At 35.1% G+C, this 17,977-nt stretch overlaps 1 protein-coding gene across 4 annotated transcripts in view; it reads left to right on the top strand.

Moving 5' to 3' along the window:
• The window catches only part of CGNL1 (cingulin like 1), a 194,198-nt gene that overhangs the window by 165,409 nt on the left and 10,812 nt on the right, over positions 1–17,977 (top strand). For all 4 annotated transcript variants that reach the window (XM_074294622.1, XM_074294621.1, XM_074294619.1 and 1 more), the window contains 2 exons: positions 4,000–4,161; positions 7,313–7,402. In XM_074294622.1, coding sequence (XP_074150723.1) covers positions 4,000–4,161; positions 7,313–7,402 — 252 coding nt within the window. The remainder of the gene's footprint in view (positions 1–3,999; positions 4,162–7,312; positions 7,403–17,977) is intronic.

A 17,977-nucleotide genomic window follows, 5' to 3' on the forward strand; every position in this document is an offset into this window, starting at 1 on the left:
TGTCTCACAAAAGAGGAAAAAACCTTTTATTATAGAGATTTAGATTCTCCCCTCAAGTTATTTTATTTCTTGATTAATAATTCTTGTGGAAAGTTATTTTTAATGAACAAAAGCTTTTTTTTTTTTCTGCCTTATATGTTTCTGTTAGGAGAAAAAAGAAACAATAATAATTATCTTAGGACCATCATATATAGCCAATAAGACCAGATAATGATTTTTTTTCCCCTCATTATCTTTAGCATGAATTCTTCATGCCTTTAATCTTTTTTTTTTTTCCCATTCTTCTTGTAGTGTTTGAGAACATGGTATTTTGGGGTGAGTTTAGGCAAGGCCATTAGGGTTAGCTGTAAGACACAGAAGAAGTATGTTTTTAGGAAGGGATCTCCAGAGGAGTTCTCTATTTTGCTTAGATCTAGGTCATTTCTTTTCGATAGAAAGTAGCCCCTGTTTGGAAGGCTTTTTCATGGATGCCTCTTCTAAAGTGCTGGTTCAGTGCCATCTTGTGGGAGAAAAGTATACTATGGCATTGGACAACATGGTGATTTCTTGAAGGAAGCAGGATTTTTTTTTTTTTTAATTTTCATTTGAACTTCTATGTATATTCTGACTTGTATGTTGTGTTATGATATATTTTCTTAGGTTATTATTATTATTTTAGCATTTTTTAGGAAGATCATAATAAACTCATAGATTTTGAGCAAGAAAAAATTTCAGAGGTTAGCTAGTTCAACCTCCACATTGTAAATAAAGAAACTGAGGCCTAGGGAATTTAAGTGACTTGCCCAAATTCACACAGCAAGCATCAGAGTTTAAACATAGGTATTCGGATTCCAGAACAAATATTTCTTTTTTCCATTGGACTATCCTGGGATCTTAAATTGGAAGAGATGTCTAATGATATTTTATAATAATTTATAATAAAATGATATTTTATAAATGAGAAAAATTAACCCCAGAAAAATGAAGTAATGATTAACGCTGAAATAGAAAAAGAAGAGAGTGCTTATTGTTTGTGTATTGGAGATCTGGAAGGAGGTAATGACAAAAATTAAAGATGGCCCAGGCTTGATCCATTCCCCAGAGATGCTATTGAGATTTAAGCCTGGTGTAAAGTGTCTTCAAGCATCCTTGCACTTCCATTTATTAGGTTCTTCTCTTATTTTTTTATTTCCTAGGGCCTAATGCTAACCCTTGGCTGTCTGAGATCCTTCTTGCCTTTCCATCCTTTAAGTGTTTCTTTCCCTTGCTTCATTCTAAAACTGACTTTTTTCTCACATTAAAAAATTAATCTGACAAAGTTCTCCATTCAATTGATCTAATCCGTTACCTTTCTAGAGGAATCTGGGTATACAATGCCTTAATCCATAGTCAGCAGTTAGTCAACAAACATTTATTTAGTGATTATTATATGCCAGGCACTATGCTCAGCACTGGGAGTACAAAGAAAGGCAAAAAAACACTGTTCCTATTTTCAAGGAACTCACCTTAATAATGAAAAAGACAATACCCAAATCACTTACAAGATATACAATATAGGTGAAGTAGTTTGAAAGGGGATGCAGTTGGGAGAATTGGAAAATGCTTTCATAAACATAGATATATAATGATAATGTTTCAGATAATCTTTAGATAGTGAGACATACATGTAAGGCAAAGGGGACTTTTTGACGTCATAGAAATCATCTCTCATATTACAAACCATTGTAACAGACCACACTGAACTTCATTTTTCTTTTTTATAAAATATTTGCCTTATCTACTTCCTTCCTATTTTATAACTTTAAAGTAATATGATGTAAACATATTTTTTGGGGACATGTAATTTCATCATTGTAGAGAGCTCTCAGGGAGTATTTCCCTTTACCAGTATAGATACAGATCTATACCTTCTTTACAATTTATAATATGAATTAAATAACACTGACAGGTAAAGTGAGTTGCCCAGGGTCACATAGCTAGTGTATCTTAGAGTCAATCTGAACCTAGGTCTCCTTAATTACAAAGCTGGCTTTGGTGTTAGTAGTAGTAGAAATGGCAATAGCATTTGTGATGGTATTATAGTAGTAGTAGTAGTAGTAGTAGTAGTAGTAGTAGTAGTAGTAGTAGTAGTAGTAGTAGTAAAAGAAGGGAAGAGTAAGGGTACAATGGCAGTAATAATAGGAGTGGAAATAATAGTGTATGGCAGTTATGATAGTGTGATAGTGTTAGTGGTGGTAGTAGTAGCAGTAATTGTAATAATTGGAGGAGGAGGAGGTAAATGTAGGGGTGGTGGTAATGGTTGTACTAATAGTAGTCATAGTAATCAGGTATATATTTTTGTTCCCCACCTAGCACTGGGGAACATGTTCCTAGACACTTTGATGGTTAGGGGGAAAGAATAATGAAGTGAAATCTGTTCCTTTTTATTACTTTTCAGGTTTCTCTTAAGTTAATAAAGTAATAAATAAATCTGTTCTCTACCTTTTCTTCTTGGCACACAGTTAAGAACATGGATGAGAGGTGGGAGGAGTTGGAGGGAGAATATTAGAGACTGAAAAGATCTTATCTCATATCCTTAGATATTTAGATGCTTCTTGCTTTGGTAATCTTCCATTTTATTTTATTTTTTTTTGGAACATATTGGGAGGATATCTCAATAAAAAGGTTGAGTTGTGTTGATGACAAGGATGATGTTCAATTCAAGAAATATACTTAGCACCCACTATATAGTAGGCACTGTACTAATTAGATGCTAGATGAGATGCAGAGGTTTAGAAAAAATAATTTCTCGGTCTTCATGAGACTTATCAGTCTAGTACAGATATTCTTCATCTGGTGTCCATGAACTTAAAAAAAAAAAAATCCCCACATTAGGGCAACTATGTTTCAATATAATTGGTTTCCTTTGTAATCCTGCATATTTATTGTATTCATTTGAAATCATTGTTCTGAAAAGGTTCCACCTTCTTAGGGATCGCCAGGGATAATTAATAGATCCATGCTTCTCCCCAAAAGATTAAGAACCCTTGGTCTGGTAGAATATGCATAACCATGATAAAATGGAATAGAGTGGAAAGGGCATTGGATTTGGAACATCTGGCTCTTGTTACTTACTATCTGTATTAACTTGGGCCAGTCACTTATGTCTCTCTGAGGGTCTTTCCTTGTCTTGCAGAGAGGAGGTTGGACTAATTGATGGCTAAGGCACCTTTTAGCCCTCAATCCTATGTAAACAATCAAAGAGATATGATCAAAGTGCTACATAAACTTCAAAGTATTGGGGAAAATCTCTCTCTTTCAGTGACAGGATAATTATTTCATCAAAAGAGATTCACATATCAAAAGCTCCATCCATATACTGGTTTTTAATTTAGGTTTTCCTTTTTATTATAAGCTTAAACATCAACAGACATAAACATTGCCACATAGAACAGTAAAATAACAATGTATATTAAAATGTAACTTTTATTTTATACAGTTTTTTAAAGTATATATTAAATTTAGCACAAGAGTAACAAAATTGCCTCTCCTTGTCTGTGTTCCCTTTTGTTTTCCTTTGTGTATCTAAAAAAGAAATTGTTCTTTTTTTCTTCCACATACTATAATAGTTCATAATATAATAATTATGATGTTTTGCAAAGTGTTTTACTAATATTATTTCCTTTGATCTTTATAACAACCCTTGGGTAAGTGTGCCATTATTATCACCCCCATTTTACAGTTGAGGAAACTGAGACAGAAACATACCATGGATTACATAGATAGTAACTTTCTGAAGCCGGATTTGAACTTGAGTCTCTTTGCTCTGTTCATAATTGGAAGCTCCTTAGGAACTAGACCAAATTCAGTAACTTTTGTAACCCCAGGAACAAATGATCCATTATAGGCTTGAACTGTGTGGCTGCCTTTATGACCAGAACTCAGTCTTTCCATCAGCTTTCCATAGATGTCTTCCTAGGGATTCATTGTCTGCCTGAATTTTTGTCTCATTAATAAGTTACCATCCCTTTTTCTCTGCAGATGCGCTTGATGGAGGAGGAGTTACGAGATTACCAGAGAGCTCAAGATGAAGCTCTCACAAAAAGACAACTTCTGGAACAAACACTGAAAGACCTAGAATATGAATTGGAGGCAAAGAATCATCTTAAGGAGGATCGCAGTAGACAAGTCAAGCAAATGGAGGTAGAGTTAAAAATAGCTAACATTTATGTAGCACTTATTATGTTCCCAGCATTGTGCTAAGCACCTTATAATTATTATCTCCTTGGATTCTCACAATGACTCTGAGAGGGAGGTGCTATTATTGTTCCCATTATACAGATGATTAAATAAGAGGCAAACAGAGTTTAAGTGACTTGTCCAGAGTCATCTACCTAGTAGATATCTGAGGCCAGATTTGAACTCAGGTTTTTCTGAATTCACTCTCATGCATCTCTTTCCTCTTCCAACAAAATGTTTAATATCACAGGGCTTTGTAAAATAAACATCTAACTTGGACTTATCTTTAAGGAGTTTACTGTTTTGGGGGAAGAGAAAAAATAAGCATGTTAAATGGGTAACAGCATATGACAATAGAAAATAAAGTCTTATATTCATTTTCAAAATAAGTGTAAGACTTTCAGACAACCAAAAATGCTTAACAAATAATGACAAAAATGTAAATCAAATCAGAAAATCTAAATAACAATGACGTACTGACAGTTGTATACTTATAATTTTGGAATCATCAAAACCATACTTAAAATAGCACAATGATATAATAGTGTCATTCAAAAGAGTAGCATCATCCAATATGACAATGAGACTTGAGAAAAAGCTGGATTAAAGTAAAACTTAGACCACACTAACAGAATTTAAAATGTCAAGATGTTTTTAGGAGGCAAATAAATGTTGTTCAAGTACAGAGTGAAAAAGGATGAATTTATAATCGATGTAATTCTTGAATCTGTTTTGCAAATATCTACTTTCTTAAATGGCAAAGAAGCCATTGACATTTAGTGCATATTAATTCTGACATGACCAATTTCTGTAGATTTGTCTCGCATAGGAGAGAGGATAAACAGACTAAATTTAACTGGTTAGATAATTTTTCTGTTCTCTTGAAATAGTTGCCAATTGCTAATAGGGTCCTAGCATGCTTATTTTCTAGGAATTTGAGTCCTCATTGTAAGATAAACAGATGTTAACTCACATTATTGGAAGCTGAATGCCTTCTGCCCCATGTGGCCATGTATTAAGCAAGTAAATTCAGAGGACAGGCATAATATCCACTGACCTGAACCAGGGAAACATTCCTATTCAACACATGGGCAATGGAAACTCTGAAAGGACTGCATCATTGACTCATGTCATCCTAGGACCCTGTTAGCAATTGATAACTACTTCAAGAGAACAGAAAAAATATCTAACCAGTTAAATTTAGTCTGTTTAATCTTCTCTCCTATGAGAGACATATCAAGAGATATTTCCTTATCTGAATAAAGATGCTTTCATCAATATTTTTTTTCAGCATAGTGAATGTTAAATAGGTAACAATATGGATAAATGGAAGCAGTCATAGAATTAGAGGTGTATATTTTTTAAAAATTGAACAAAATTTCAAGGAGGATCTCTTGTTCCATTTTAAACTGAAAAGAGAACAATTCTCAGGACCCCACAATGAAAAGAGTATTTTGACAGTTAAATGACTTTATGAAGAGAGCTGGCCTATGAGGGAGCTAGCCAAACTGTCTTTCTCTGATTCTTACCTATTTCTATTTCCCTTGCATCTCTTCCATAAAAAACATAGCTACACAGGAATTACTTTTTAGCCGGGTGGATAACTGATTATCAGCTAAAGAGCACCCTCCATAAATTAGAGAGGGGGAAGGGAGCATTGAAGTGGAGTGTGATTGTATAGTTATTTTGTGAAGGTTTCTTAATTACATTGTGAATATTTCCTGAAAAATTCATAGAGCCTTAGAATAGGTATACAATTCCTACACAAACTAAATTGAATACTGAGTTGATGATAAGGGTTTCGGTTTTTAGGTCTCCATGCTTGGCAAGGCATCATCTTAGATGGATGATAATTACATTTATAACTAAAAATTGGACTTGGTAGATGAACTTGGTCTTCCATCAGTCATATGCAGTGTACCTTTTGTGCATAAAGAGGAATCTCTAATTCTCAATCTATTGTGATCATCCTGGGAATAAAATTTTGGTATTTTGGTAGATCATTGATTACTTTCTCTGATGAATTAGTCTGGCAGTAAACATTTATTAAGTGCTTATTAGGTATATATCAAGCACTGTGCTAATCTCTGGATTCAGTCCATTTATGCCATCACATCATGTGCAAATTGTGTCCATATTTCTCATCAAATACTTCATAGAGAGATCTACTTGCTGCTTACTTTTTAAAAAGTATCTTGGAAGCACCAGTGGACCATTTGGGATGCCCATTTCTTATTCTTCATTCTCATATTTGACTGGCCCACCTCCTTTTCCCACCATTGATTTTCCTCTATCATGTTTTTTACCCTCACTTTTTGCATGAAAATCATTGCCAGTAATGTGCTGTTGCCTGTTTATACTCAACATGTCCTCTTCTATTGTTGGTTGGGTTATTTGTAATATTCTTCTGAGATTATAATGTTTCCAGGGACAATATTTATCCATAAATATTTCAGCACCTAAATCCAAGACTGCCAATTACTTTCTAGCATCTGTGGCTCCAACTTAATCCAAACATTTAAAATAACAATGAACTGGTGACTAGAGAAAAGAAATAAATGCAAAAACCTAGCAATTCTGTATATTGAAATTTGCAATATTTTTCCCTTTCCTTTTCCCTCCTACCTATAAAACTTCTTTCAAGTGCATTTTCCATAACAAATAATGAATTACAAATAAAACCCAGCTCAAAAAAACTTGAATACTGATTTGACAGTGTTTGGTTAACTTTGAAACATGATCCAATACTCTTTTGAGTTCATTTAGAAGGAAAAAAAAGGCCAAAGATATTCAAAGACTTTGCCATTTCCTAGGGTTCTAGGAGCAATAGTAAGAATTGGTACATTTTACACAAAATGAAACATTCAGGACTTTTTCCTTCCTTTAAAGACATTTGCTGAATCTAGCATGAGTGTTTTGGGCCATGCATGAACCCTTTCATTTTAAATTAGTGGTTCATTGAGAATCAGTGTTTAAGTACAGAAAATTTCACTCCACTCTAATCTTCTGTATTCTCTCTTTATCCTGCCCTCAGGTACCATGCATTCACATATCTCATCTTTTCCCTTTCACTCACATAGATAGCTGTCCCATTTTTATATTTCTTCTTTTATAGGACAAAATTTCTCAGATGGAGATGGAACTGGATGAAGAAAGGAATAACTCTGATTTGTTGTCTGAGAGGATCACCCGGAGCAGAGAACAGGTACTGCAGTTGCTGAAAATGATGTTAACATGAATAAACCAAAAAGAATGAGATGTTTAAATATGAATGGCTAGAGCACAGGTGTTTAACCTTTTGTGTGAATGTCATGGACCCATTTGGTAGTGTGATAAAATCTCTTGACTTCTCAGAATAATGTTTTTCCTATTATAGCTTTTTATTCACAAAACATATGCATGGGTAATTTTTCAATATTGACCTTTGCAAAAACTTCTGTTCCGACTTTTCTCTTCCTTCCCTCCATCCTTTTCTCTAGATGGCAGGTAGTCCCATACATGTTAAATATATTAAAGTATATGTTAAATACAAGATATGTATACATATCAGAATAATGTTTTTAAATACATAAAATAAATGTATAAGATTACCAAAAAAACCTTTAATTCACTTATCAAAATATTAAACCAATAAATTACAAAAAACTTCATAGTTACAGGTTAAGACATCTTGGGTTAGAGGAAAGTTTGTACTTTTGCAACCTGATCCAATAACCCTTGATACTTTAAGCCAAAGGTGTTAAACATGTGGGTGATATTCTCATGTCAGATCAAAATGAGAAATATATAAAATACAATAGAACCTAGGTAATGTTAAAATGTGTGTTTTTTTTTTAAGTCAATATACAGCCTGCAGGTTTAGTGGACACCACTGTTCTTAGTCATTTGAGGAAGAGTATAAAAATCATCTCATTTAGCAGCATAGAGTTTAGATTTCTCAAGAACTGAAGTAAGGAGTTAAATTATAGAAAAATACCCTAGGCTATAAACTCCATGATGTTAGGGATGATGTCTTGTCTAAATTTTGTTTTGCTTTCATTTGGTTATTGTTTAATCATTTTCAGTCATGTCTAGCTCTTTGTAATCTCCTTTTTGGGAAGATTTTCTTGGCAAAGATGCTGAAGTGATTTGCCATTTCCTTCTCAAGCTCATTTTATTCATGAGGAAACTGAGGCAATCAGAGTAAAGTGACTCATCCAGGGTCATATAGCTAGTAAGGGCACATTTGAATTCAGTTTTTCCTGACTTAAGATGTGGCACACTGAGCCACCTAACACATATACACATAAGTTAAATATAATATTTCATCTACTTCTTTTATTTTAATACTATCACAGTTCACAAGTCCCTGTGTCTTAGTAGACTCCATGAGTTTCTATGGCTTAAAAACAGTAATGAATTGGTAATCAATCTTCTATTAATGATCGTTTCTGAAATTAATAATGCTTGTCCTCAGTCAGTAGATACACATTCCTTAATGACCTTTCTTATTGGTCCTTCCAACACAGCAGGACTTACCAGTTGTTCTTTTTGGCATTGACTTCTTGAACTCAGAATTACCTTCACACCATGTTGAGGCATCACAATAGGGTTTTAGTAAAGGCCTTTGCCATATTACTTACTTAACACAGGAATGCTGAATAAAATTAGAAATCTTTGGCTATATATGAGGGAGGATTTGATAATGTTTTATAATGTTTCTGAAAGTAATTCATTTTTCAGGTATATGAAATGATGGGGTTTATCTAGCATCCTACTAGATGAATCACAAAATGATTCATTTTGATTTAGTATCAGTATGGGCAGAAAAAGAGCTTATATGTATTTTAACATAAAATGTTGAGGTCATTATGATCCTCGAACTAGTTTGCCAAGGACCAGGCAGGCAAATTGATTGGAATTTGCCAATGTGCCTGAGTTTTGCTGGTTTCCATTCATTCCTTTGATTCAGCAAATGTTTATCAAGTGCTAATTATGTGCAGGGCACTGCAGTCCTAGAGTTACAAGGGTAAAAATATAACAGTCTTACTTTTCATTCTACAGTCCTTAGTACTTATACCTCTATAGTCTTTAGTACACATACCTTAAGTGGACAGTCAAAAGTGAAACATCAGAGCAGTGGGTAACAACACTGGAGTTGGAGGTCAGAAAGACCTGAGTTCAAATAACTGTGTGCACAGCTTCCTCATGTGTAAAATGAGGCTAATAATACCACCTACTTTCTAGGTTTCTTGTGAGAATCAAAAGGAGGAATAAAGCCCTTTACAAACCTTAAAGTGAGTGTTTTATAAATGGTAATTATTATTCATGTTGGCCCCCTGTGACTGGTATCTAATTAGCTTTAGAATTACTCTAAGTAATAGGAGTTTTTATCTTGGGGTCTGTGAACTTGTATTGTTTTTTAAATATCTTGACTGAATATATATATATATATATATATATATATATATATATATATATATATATATATATATATATATATTAGATATTTTAATAGTTTTTATTTACCAGATATATGCATAGGTAATTTGACAACATTGACAATTGCCAAATCTTTTGTTCTAATTTTTCCTCTCCTTCCCCCACTCCCCTCCAGATGGCAGGTTGACCAATACTTGTTAAATATGTTAAAGTATAAATTAAATACAGTGTATGGACTGAATATATTTTAAAAGACATATTAAATATCTTTTAAAATATGTTTAAATAGTTATTTAAAAATATCTTAAATATCTTTTAAAAATATTTAAAAATATCTTTCAAATACCAAAATATCTGAAATATTTTTATTTTAACGTATTTGGTTTCTCTTGTACTCCTGTGTATTTTAAACAAAAATCTTTAGGGTTCCCATAAACTTCACCATTCTGCCAGAAGTCTCTATAACACAATAGAGGTTAAGAACTCCTGATCTAAATAAAGTACATGCTTTTGGTAATAGCAGTGGTAGCCTCAGGATATAGGTATAATAACTACCATGATAATTTGTGTTTTTCTAGTGCTATACTGTTACAAAGTTCTTTGTATATCTCCTTAGACTGAGCTTCTTGAGAGCAGGACCTATTTTTGCCTTTTCTTATTATAACCCATATCTTAACAGTGGTGGGACAGTGAAGGAATTAATTACTAAATGCTTGTTGATTCTCTTGTGTTATCTTAATTAATACTTCAATTGACTCTGTGAGTTGTATATTCCACAAATGTTTTTATCACCACTTCATAGGTAAAGAAATAAGACCTCTGAACAGTTAACAGCCCAGCTTACACTAGAAATCAGTCAGGATTTGGATATAGATCTTTGAATCCCAGTCCAATTCCCTTTCCACTTTGCCATGATTCCTCTTTATAGCCCTAGAGCTTAGAATTGTGCTTGGCATATAGTAAGTGCTTACTAAATGTTCAATGATTGCTATCTCCTACAAAGGCACCTTTCTGTGAAAGTACTTCCTGACTTCTAAAAGTATTCCCTGTCATTAACAGATGTCATTAAATCAATCTTTTAGGGACACAGATGATCAGAAATTGATAAAGTTGCCTTTCTGTCTATCTCTCATGGTGACCCTGAAATTTCTGAGACTGGTTACAAAGAAAAGAGGGGCTCTTGTCATCTGTTTGCTCCTCTGTGCAAAGGAGATTTCTCTTCTATGGCCCTTCCCATGTTGAATCATTGTTTATGTCCATCCATGCATTTCAGACCTGTGCCAACAGGATTCCTCTTTGAGCTGTATTAATTTAATGAAGTAACTAAGTGAAAACCCCAAACCACTCAATTGAGGAAATCCAAACATAGCATAATAGGTCAAACTGAATTTTTACTGTGATTGAGAGTGTCTTAAGTTCTTATGACAATGCAAAGAACACTTTGGTTTTGACTTCCTTCTAGAATAGATCGTGGTAATTTATATTTATTGGATATTTTAAGATTTACAAAGTGCTTCTATAATAATCCTAGTAAGTACTTTAAGTGTTATTTGCTCTATTTTTATGTTTGATGAAACTGAAGTTCAGAAAAATACATGCCTTGTAAAGGCCACAGTTAATCCTGTATCAGCTGGCCTATTTTGACTTAGTATGTAGTTTAATATTAAATGCGAATACCTTTTAAGTGCTGGAACTAAAATTTAAAAACAAAAAACAAAAAAAAGAAAAAAAGGAGAAAGAAGGGGAGGGGGGGAGGGATGTAGATGTACAGATGAAATTCAGTAAAATGTTGAGAAAAAAAATCCACAGAAGAGATATAAAATCCTCAGACTAGAGCAGAAGAAATTTCAGGAGGAGCCAAGCAGGGCCGTTTTGTTATTATCACTTTCAATTTAACATATATTATAAAAACACACTATGTGCAGAGGAAGCAGGAGAAATATGGGAGCAAATGTAGATTAGCAACAGTACAATAAAAAAATTGTTTAAAAATAAATGTATTTAAACACAAAAGATATACCAGGTGACAGTTTCATAAGCTATTCTTTTTTCTATTCTTTACTAAAATGTTCATGCTTATTTCTGTTGGTCAAGTTCATAATAAAAAATGAAAAATTTTTAAAAGAAGCCATAGATTCAGATTCTTTTAAAACAAACGGGAAACCGAGAGCAGACTATTGCAAGGCATCAGTTTTTCCCTCCTCCCATGAATGTGGAATATCTGTGCTCACTTTGTTGACTAGAGCCAGGTGACCAGAAATTCTAATTAATTGGAGATAAGTTTTCCAGACAGCTAGAACACTTAGATTTTCCTTTGAGATCTGACTAGTGTTGGCATGAAGGCATGGATTGACATTTTGTCCAGATGAGTTCATTTCCCAGAACTTTTTACCTTTCCAGAGTCCTCTAAATGGAGACAAAGTTTGTTTTCTCAATTAAGGATATTTTTCCCCAGGAAAGTTTCTGATGTGCCTACTAAGGCCAAAGAATGAATTTATTCAAATATTGAAAAGCAGCCATTTGACTCATTATTTAGATTTTTTTCTTTTATTAATTTTATAATTATAACTTTTTTTTGACATTACATATTCATGGGTAATTTTTTACAATATTATCCCTTGCACTCACTTCTGTTCCGAATTTTTCCCTCTTTCCCTCCACCCCCTCCCCTAGATGGCAGGCAGTCCTATACATGTTAAATATGTTATAGTATATCCTAGATACAATATATGTGTGCAAAACCGAATTTTTTGGTTGCACAAGAAGAATTGGATTCAGAAGGTAAAAATAACCTGGGAAGAAAAACAAAAATATAAACAGTTTTATACTCATTTCCCATTGTTCCTTCTCTGGGTGTAGCTGATTCTGTCCATTATTGATCAATTGGAATTGGATTAGCTCTTCTCTATGTTGAAGATTTCCACTTCCATCAGAATACATCTTCATACAGTATTGTTGTTGAAATGTACAGTGATCTCCTGGTTCTGCTCATTTCACTCAGCATCAGTTCATGTAAGTCTCTCCAAGCCTGTCTATATTTATTCATCCTGCTGGTCATTTCGTACAGAACAATACATTACTTAGATTTTTTAAAATAGCTATCATCTATTTGGTATTCCAAAGTCTACCAAGCACTTTATCAGTGTCATCTCATTTATTCTCATAACCACGGAGGGAGACAGATGCTGTTATTAGCTACATTTACAGATGAGAAAACTGAATTGGACAAAGGTAAAGTGACTTGCCCAGGTTCACCCGGTTAGTATATACCTGAAGGTAGACCTGACTCTAAATCTAGCTCTCTGCCATTGTGCCAAACAAATTTCTCCCTTCATCCTTCCATATGTATGTCTCTTCTTCACTGGCTGAAAAACTTCAATATACCTTCTACTGTTCCTGACTTGGGCCTTTGAAAGATTTCCTACACATCCTATGTAGGTACAGACTCTACATTCAGAAGACCTGGGTTCAAATCTTGCCTCTGATACTTGCTATCTCTGCCTTTATGGGCTTCTGTAGTCTGAACAGTTTGGACTGTTGGTCTCTTCTAGCTCCAATCTGTGGTTCTATGACGTATTTTATCTTTAAAGGCCATATATCAAAATCTGTGACTTGGCCGCTCTTTGTTTAAAGAGAAAGGTTTGGGGCCCAATAGCATTTGTAACCATTTAGAGCTTATAGCTTACTTTTGATAAAAGTTGCAAACTTTGAAAGGAAAATGCATTTCAGTGCTTTTCCAAATATGCTCATTATGTGAGTTCCCTGGATCACCATGCATTTTGCTTTTATATATCTTCAGTGTCAATGAATGTAGACAGTTAATAAAACAGCTATGCTTAAGAAGAGAAATTTTCTGTTTGCAATGGAGACCAGAAAGCCCCAGCCCAATGGAAAGATATTCATCCAGTCCTAATCACTTGGCAGGCAGAATGAAAAATACCAACCCCAAACCGTCGGGTGGCTTCCGAGTTCTTTCCAGGAGCCTAGAGAGGCTCCCCAGTTGCCATGACAATCACAGAGTCAATACAGGCGGATAAAGTTGCTGGAGCTGCCACAGTCACTTTCCAGAAAGTGATCCCGGGGGTCTGGCACACACCTGCTCCTCTGTCAGCACCAGGTGGCCAAGGCCAGTAAATGAGAATGTGGAAATGAAGTCTCCCCCTTTGCAATGAATGAAGGATCAAAGTTTTTATTAACTTTATCCCAGCCTCAAATCTGCCTCTTGTTGAGTCAGCTGCTTGAAAAACCTGGTGTGTGCAGTCAGTTAATGTTCTTTTTTTTTTTTCCCCTTCATGATCAGGTATCGTACACAATATTGGTAAGAAGTGTAAATTTCCTAAAGTCATTGTGGCCCAATGGTAAACACAGGTGATTGGGCTAAATATTGTTATTAGTGATCATAAATATTTCTGGCTTTTCATTAGCCAAATATGCAGCTGCTTTTAATCCTGAAAGCTGGCACAGGCCACTGGTGCCTCTGAAATGAAACCTGGATGAATCTGATACTGTTATTTCTCATCATAATGCATGGTGTTTAGCATACTTTAAATCCAGCTGTGATAACTATTGCCTTAAGCTGCAGTTGTTTTATTCTTTTTAATTTAACTAGGTTGTTTTTAGCTCAAAATATTCATTGCTTTAAAGGGGGGGAGTAAACAGAGCACAAAGGACTGAGCATTAGAGAAAAAGCAATATGAGCTCTTCCAGCCAGGGATTCTTGCTCTTATTGAGACAATGGGAGAAAAGTGGGCCAAAAGATGAGGCAGACATGGAACTAGTTTAGTATCAAAAGGCAAGGATTTTTGGAGCAGGCCCAGGTCATTTGACCTATCCTAAATTATTGATCAGTCAGTTCTGAGGATGCCCACGTTGCTGTAAAATGCATAGCCCTCTATTAGGTACTATCTGTCAGAATTCACCACTGAGGCTAGAGTTCATTGCCTGCTGTTGTCCGAGACTCACTACCCCAGAATGCCAGAAGAGAAAGGATTCTGCACCAGGCAAGACCAATTGGGAAGTCTTTCTGTTCTGCTAGTTGCATCTTACAGAAGATTTTGTGATGTCTCCCAATTTGTGCCATACTAGTTTTTTGTGTATTATGTCCCAAGACCCTCAATAATTATCTTTCTGCTCTAAAAACCTCATTTGCAGAACTCACAGCCTTTAAATTTGTGGTCACCTCCATAGACAATAAGACCGGAAGTGATCTAATCATTCCTTTCTTGGGCGCATAATCTTGTCTTTTATTGATTAACTCCTTTCTTTTATATTTTGTTCCATTCTTAGTTTAGATTCAGCGATTAGAATACTTCTGTCATCATCATTCTATTGCCCTATTGACCCTCTGCCATACCTGATCACCAGCCATCGACTCTGTCTGCTCCTGAGTCATATAATACCACTGTAGAAAGACAAGGAACTTGCAAACTTGTGAATTTGCCACTGAAATCAAGCTTTCTAACTTCAATGGGGTCTTTGTGATCATGTAGCAGCACTTTTATTCCTTTTTTGCTGTTATATGGAATCCTGGATCTGAACTACTGTCTAGCCTTACGTACTTGATCATAGACAAAAGGCCAAGAGGAAAGTTCTCATTTCCCCTCTTTTTACAAATAAGGAAACTATTGTCCAGTGAGAGTTAAGGGCATTTTTTCTAGGTTGCATAGATTATAGTCTTATCTTGTCTCTCAGTCCAATGTTTTTTCTGTTATACTGTACATAGCTGCTATGGCAGAACTCCTCAGGACTTCAGTCCTATCTTCCCTCCCTCTTAAACAAATTAAGTAAATATTTGTTTATTGACTAGTAGCCTCACCTCTCTCTCTCTCTCTCTCTTTTTTTTTTTTTTTTAAATGAGCTCAGTTAGACCTGGAAAAAGAAATGGCTAAGTGCTCAGCTATCCTTTTCCCCACTTGACTATATATTCATTGTTTCATTCCTTTTCCTTTAATGCAGTTGTTTCCATTACACAAGTCCAGAATCCCTTTTGAGTTCTCAATGATGATCTAAGGAACATCTGCTAAAAATCCTTTAATGACACCTTAAGCAGTAAATAATAGTAGAATAATATGATTACATTAAATTACCCAGGGAGTCACAACTTTTTGGAAAAGGACTTCAAAGAACAAAAAAACATTGAAAATCATCACTCTGATGCTAACTCTTCCACATGTGTCCTTTATCTTGTCCTTTCCCATCTGCTGCTGGCTGTGTAATCTGTAAAATAGAGATAACGATATGTGCTGTATTTAGTTTGCAGGGTTGTTGTAAGGAAAGTGACTTGCAAACCCTAAAGAAAGTATTTTGTCTTTAATTAATCCCCTGCTATCTGGCACCTCCTTAGTGAAACAGTACTTTTGCAAATCACTAGTGGTCATCTCTCTGTGATTGAAAGGTTTATACTCTGTCCTTACCTTCCTTGATTCCTCTAATGACCACCTTCTCCTTCTTACACTACCTTATAAATACCTCAATAGTATCCTGATTCTCTTATTTTCCTAAATGATCCTTTTCCCCCCTATGAGACTTCCACTGTCTTTTCCCTAATATATGTCAAAGCTGGGTTCTTGATCTTCCGTCATTCTCTTTTTAAAAGTTTTTTCTCCCCTTTGGAAAGCTAACCTATTCATTATATAGTTTTGGTTGTTAGATTTATGCAAACATCTGTCAGATGTCTGGTTCTGACTTCTCATGCTAAAGTCTCAATCTTGCATCTAAAGCTTCCTTCTGGACCTTGCTAGGGATAAGGCCCTGTTCTCATTTCAAATTCAACGCATTGTAACTGAAACATCTGAAAAATTGGGGAGTTTAGTGAACTTCAAGCTTAGTACCATTCTATAATGTGACAGGGCTGCCAAAAAGCTGTCAACAAATGACCATAACAGTAGGAGTGATTGTCCTGTCCTATGCTGCTCTGATAAAATTGTATTGTAGAATATTGTGTCCAGTTCTGGGACCCTTATTGTAGGAAAGACACAGAAAACAGCAGCATGCCTAGAAAAAGGGAACCATTCTGTTGTGGGGAGGGACCGTAGACCCAGCCACACAAGTACCAATTGGTTTAACAAAGACTTGGAGAAAACTAGCTTGCTCTTATCAAGTATTTGAAGGGCTTTCTTGTGGAGGAGGAAGTAGATTAATTTGGCTTGATTCTAGAAAATAGAATGAGGAGTAAAGGTAGATTTAGACTTGGTGTAAGGGAAAAAAAATCCTAATGATAGTTATCCAAAGGAAGGACTGGCTGTCTAAGAAGATAATGAGGGTATGATTACTGGATGGGGGGAGGATGGTTTTCAAGTGGAAAATAAATGATTGGCCACTTTTAAAGGAAATTATTTTTCAGGTATGGCTTTGAGGTCCAACTCAAAAAATCTGTGTAAACTCATTTTTTCCCTAAGCTTTTCCTCCCCATTCTTCCAAAAATATTCTCCCTCCAGCCCAAAAGGTCCTGAAGAGTTGGACACAACTTAACAATTTTCAACAGTAGCACCACCTTTATCTCACTCCTTGAGACCGGAAGCCTTAGAATTCCATGGACTACTGCAATATATGCCTTATCTTTATTTCTCCTTATTTGCATGGCCTTGTGTAATTTACTTGGCATTTCTGGGTCTCCATTTTTCAATTACAAAATGAAGAGACCCATAATCTTTTTTTCAGGGCAGTTAGGTGGCACAGTAGATAGAGTGCTGGAATCAAATCTGGCCTTAGACACTTACTAGCTGTGTAATCCTAAGCAAGTCACTTCACTCTATTTGCCTCAGTTTCCTAAATGTAAAATGACCTAGAGAAGGAAATGGTAACTGCTCCATGATCTTTGCCAAGAAGATCCCAAATGGGGTCATTCAGAGTCAGACACGACTGAAATGACCAAACAAAAATGGCACGATCCTTTTCAGCTCTAAATACTCTGATGCATTCTACACATAAGTTACAGCTTAATCTCCCTCTGCTGTAGTGAGTCAGTGTGGTACAATGGGAGGCATTGGAATCAGAAGAGCTGAGCTATAATCCTGTATAATCTTGATAAGATGGATAGAGCATTAAAACTGGAATTAGAAAAACCTAATTTACACTGCACCTCAGACATTTACTAGCAAGATGATTTGGGGCAAGTCATTAAGACCTCTTTGTGACTGAGAGGGGGCTTGGACTATAAGTTATCATTTTATGATCTTATGAACCATAATCATGTCTCTCCTCTCTTCTGTAACCTTCACTGATTCCCTATTCCCTAGAAAATAAAGTCCAAATTCCTAAGTTGACATTCAGTGCCCTATACCATTCATTCTCAATCTTCTCCACCTTTCCTCTGTGTACTGTGTTTCATTACTATTTCTCAGACATGTTTCAAATTTTT

Source organism: Sminthopsis crassicaudata, chromosome 2 (assembly GCF_048593235.1).
Source record: "Sminthopsis crassicaudata isolate SCR6 chromosome 2, ASM4859323v1, whole genome shotgun sequence".
In the NCBI taxonomy this organism is placed as follows: domain Eukaryota; kingdom Metazoa; phylum Chordata; class Mammalia; order Dasyuromorphia; family Dasyuridae; genus Sminthopsis; species Sminthopsis crassicaudata.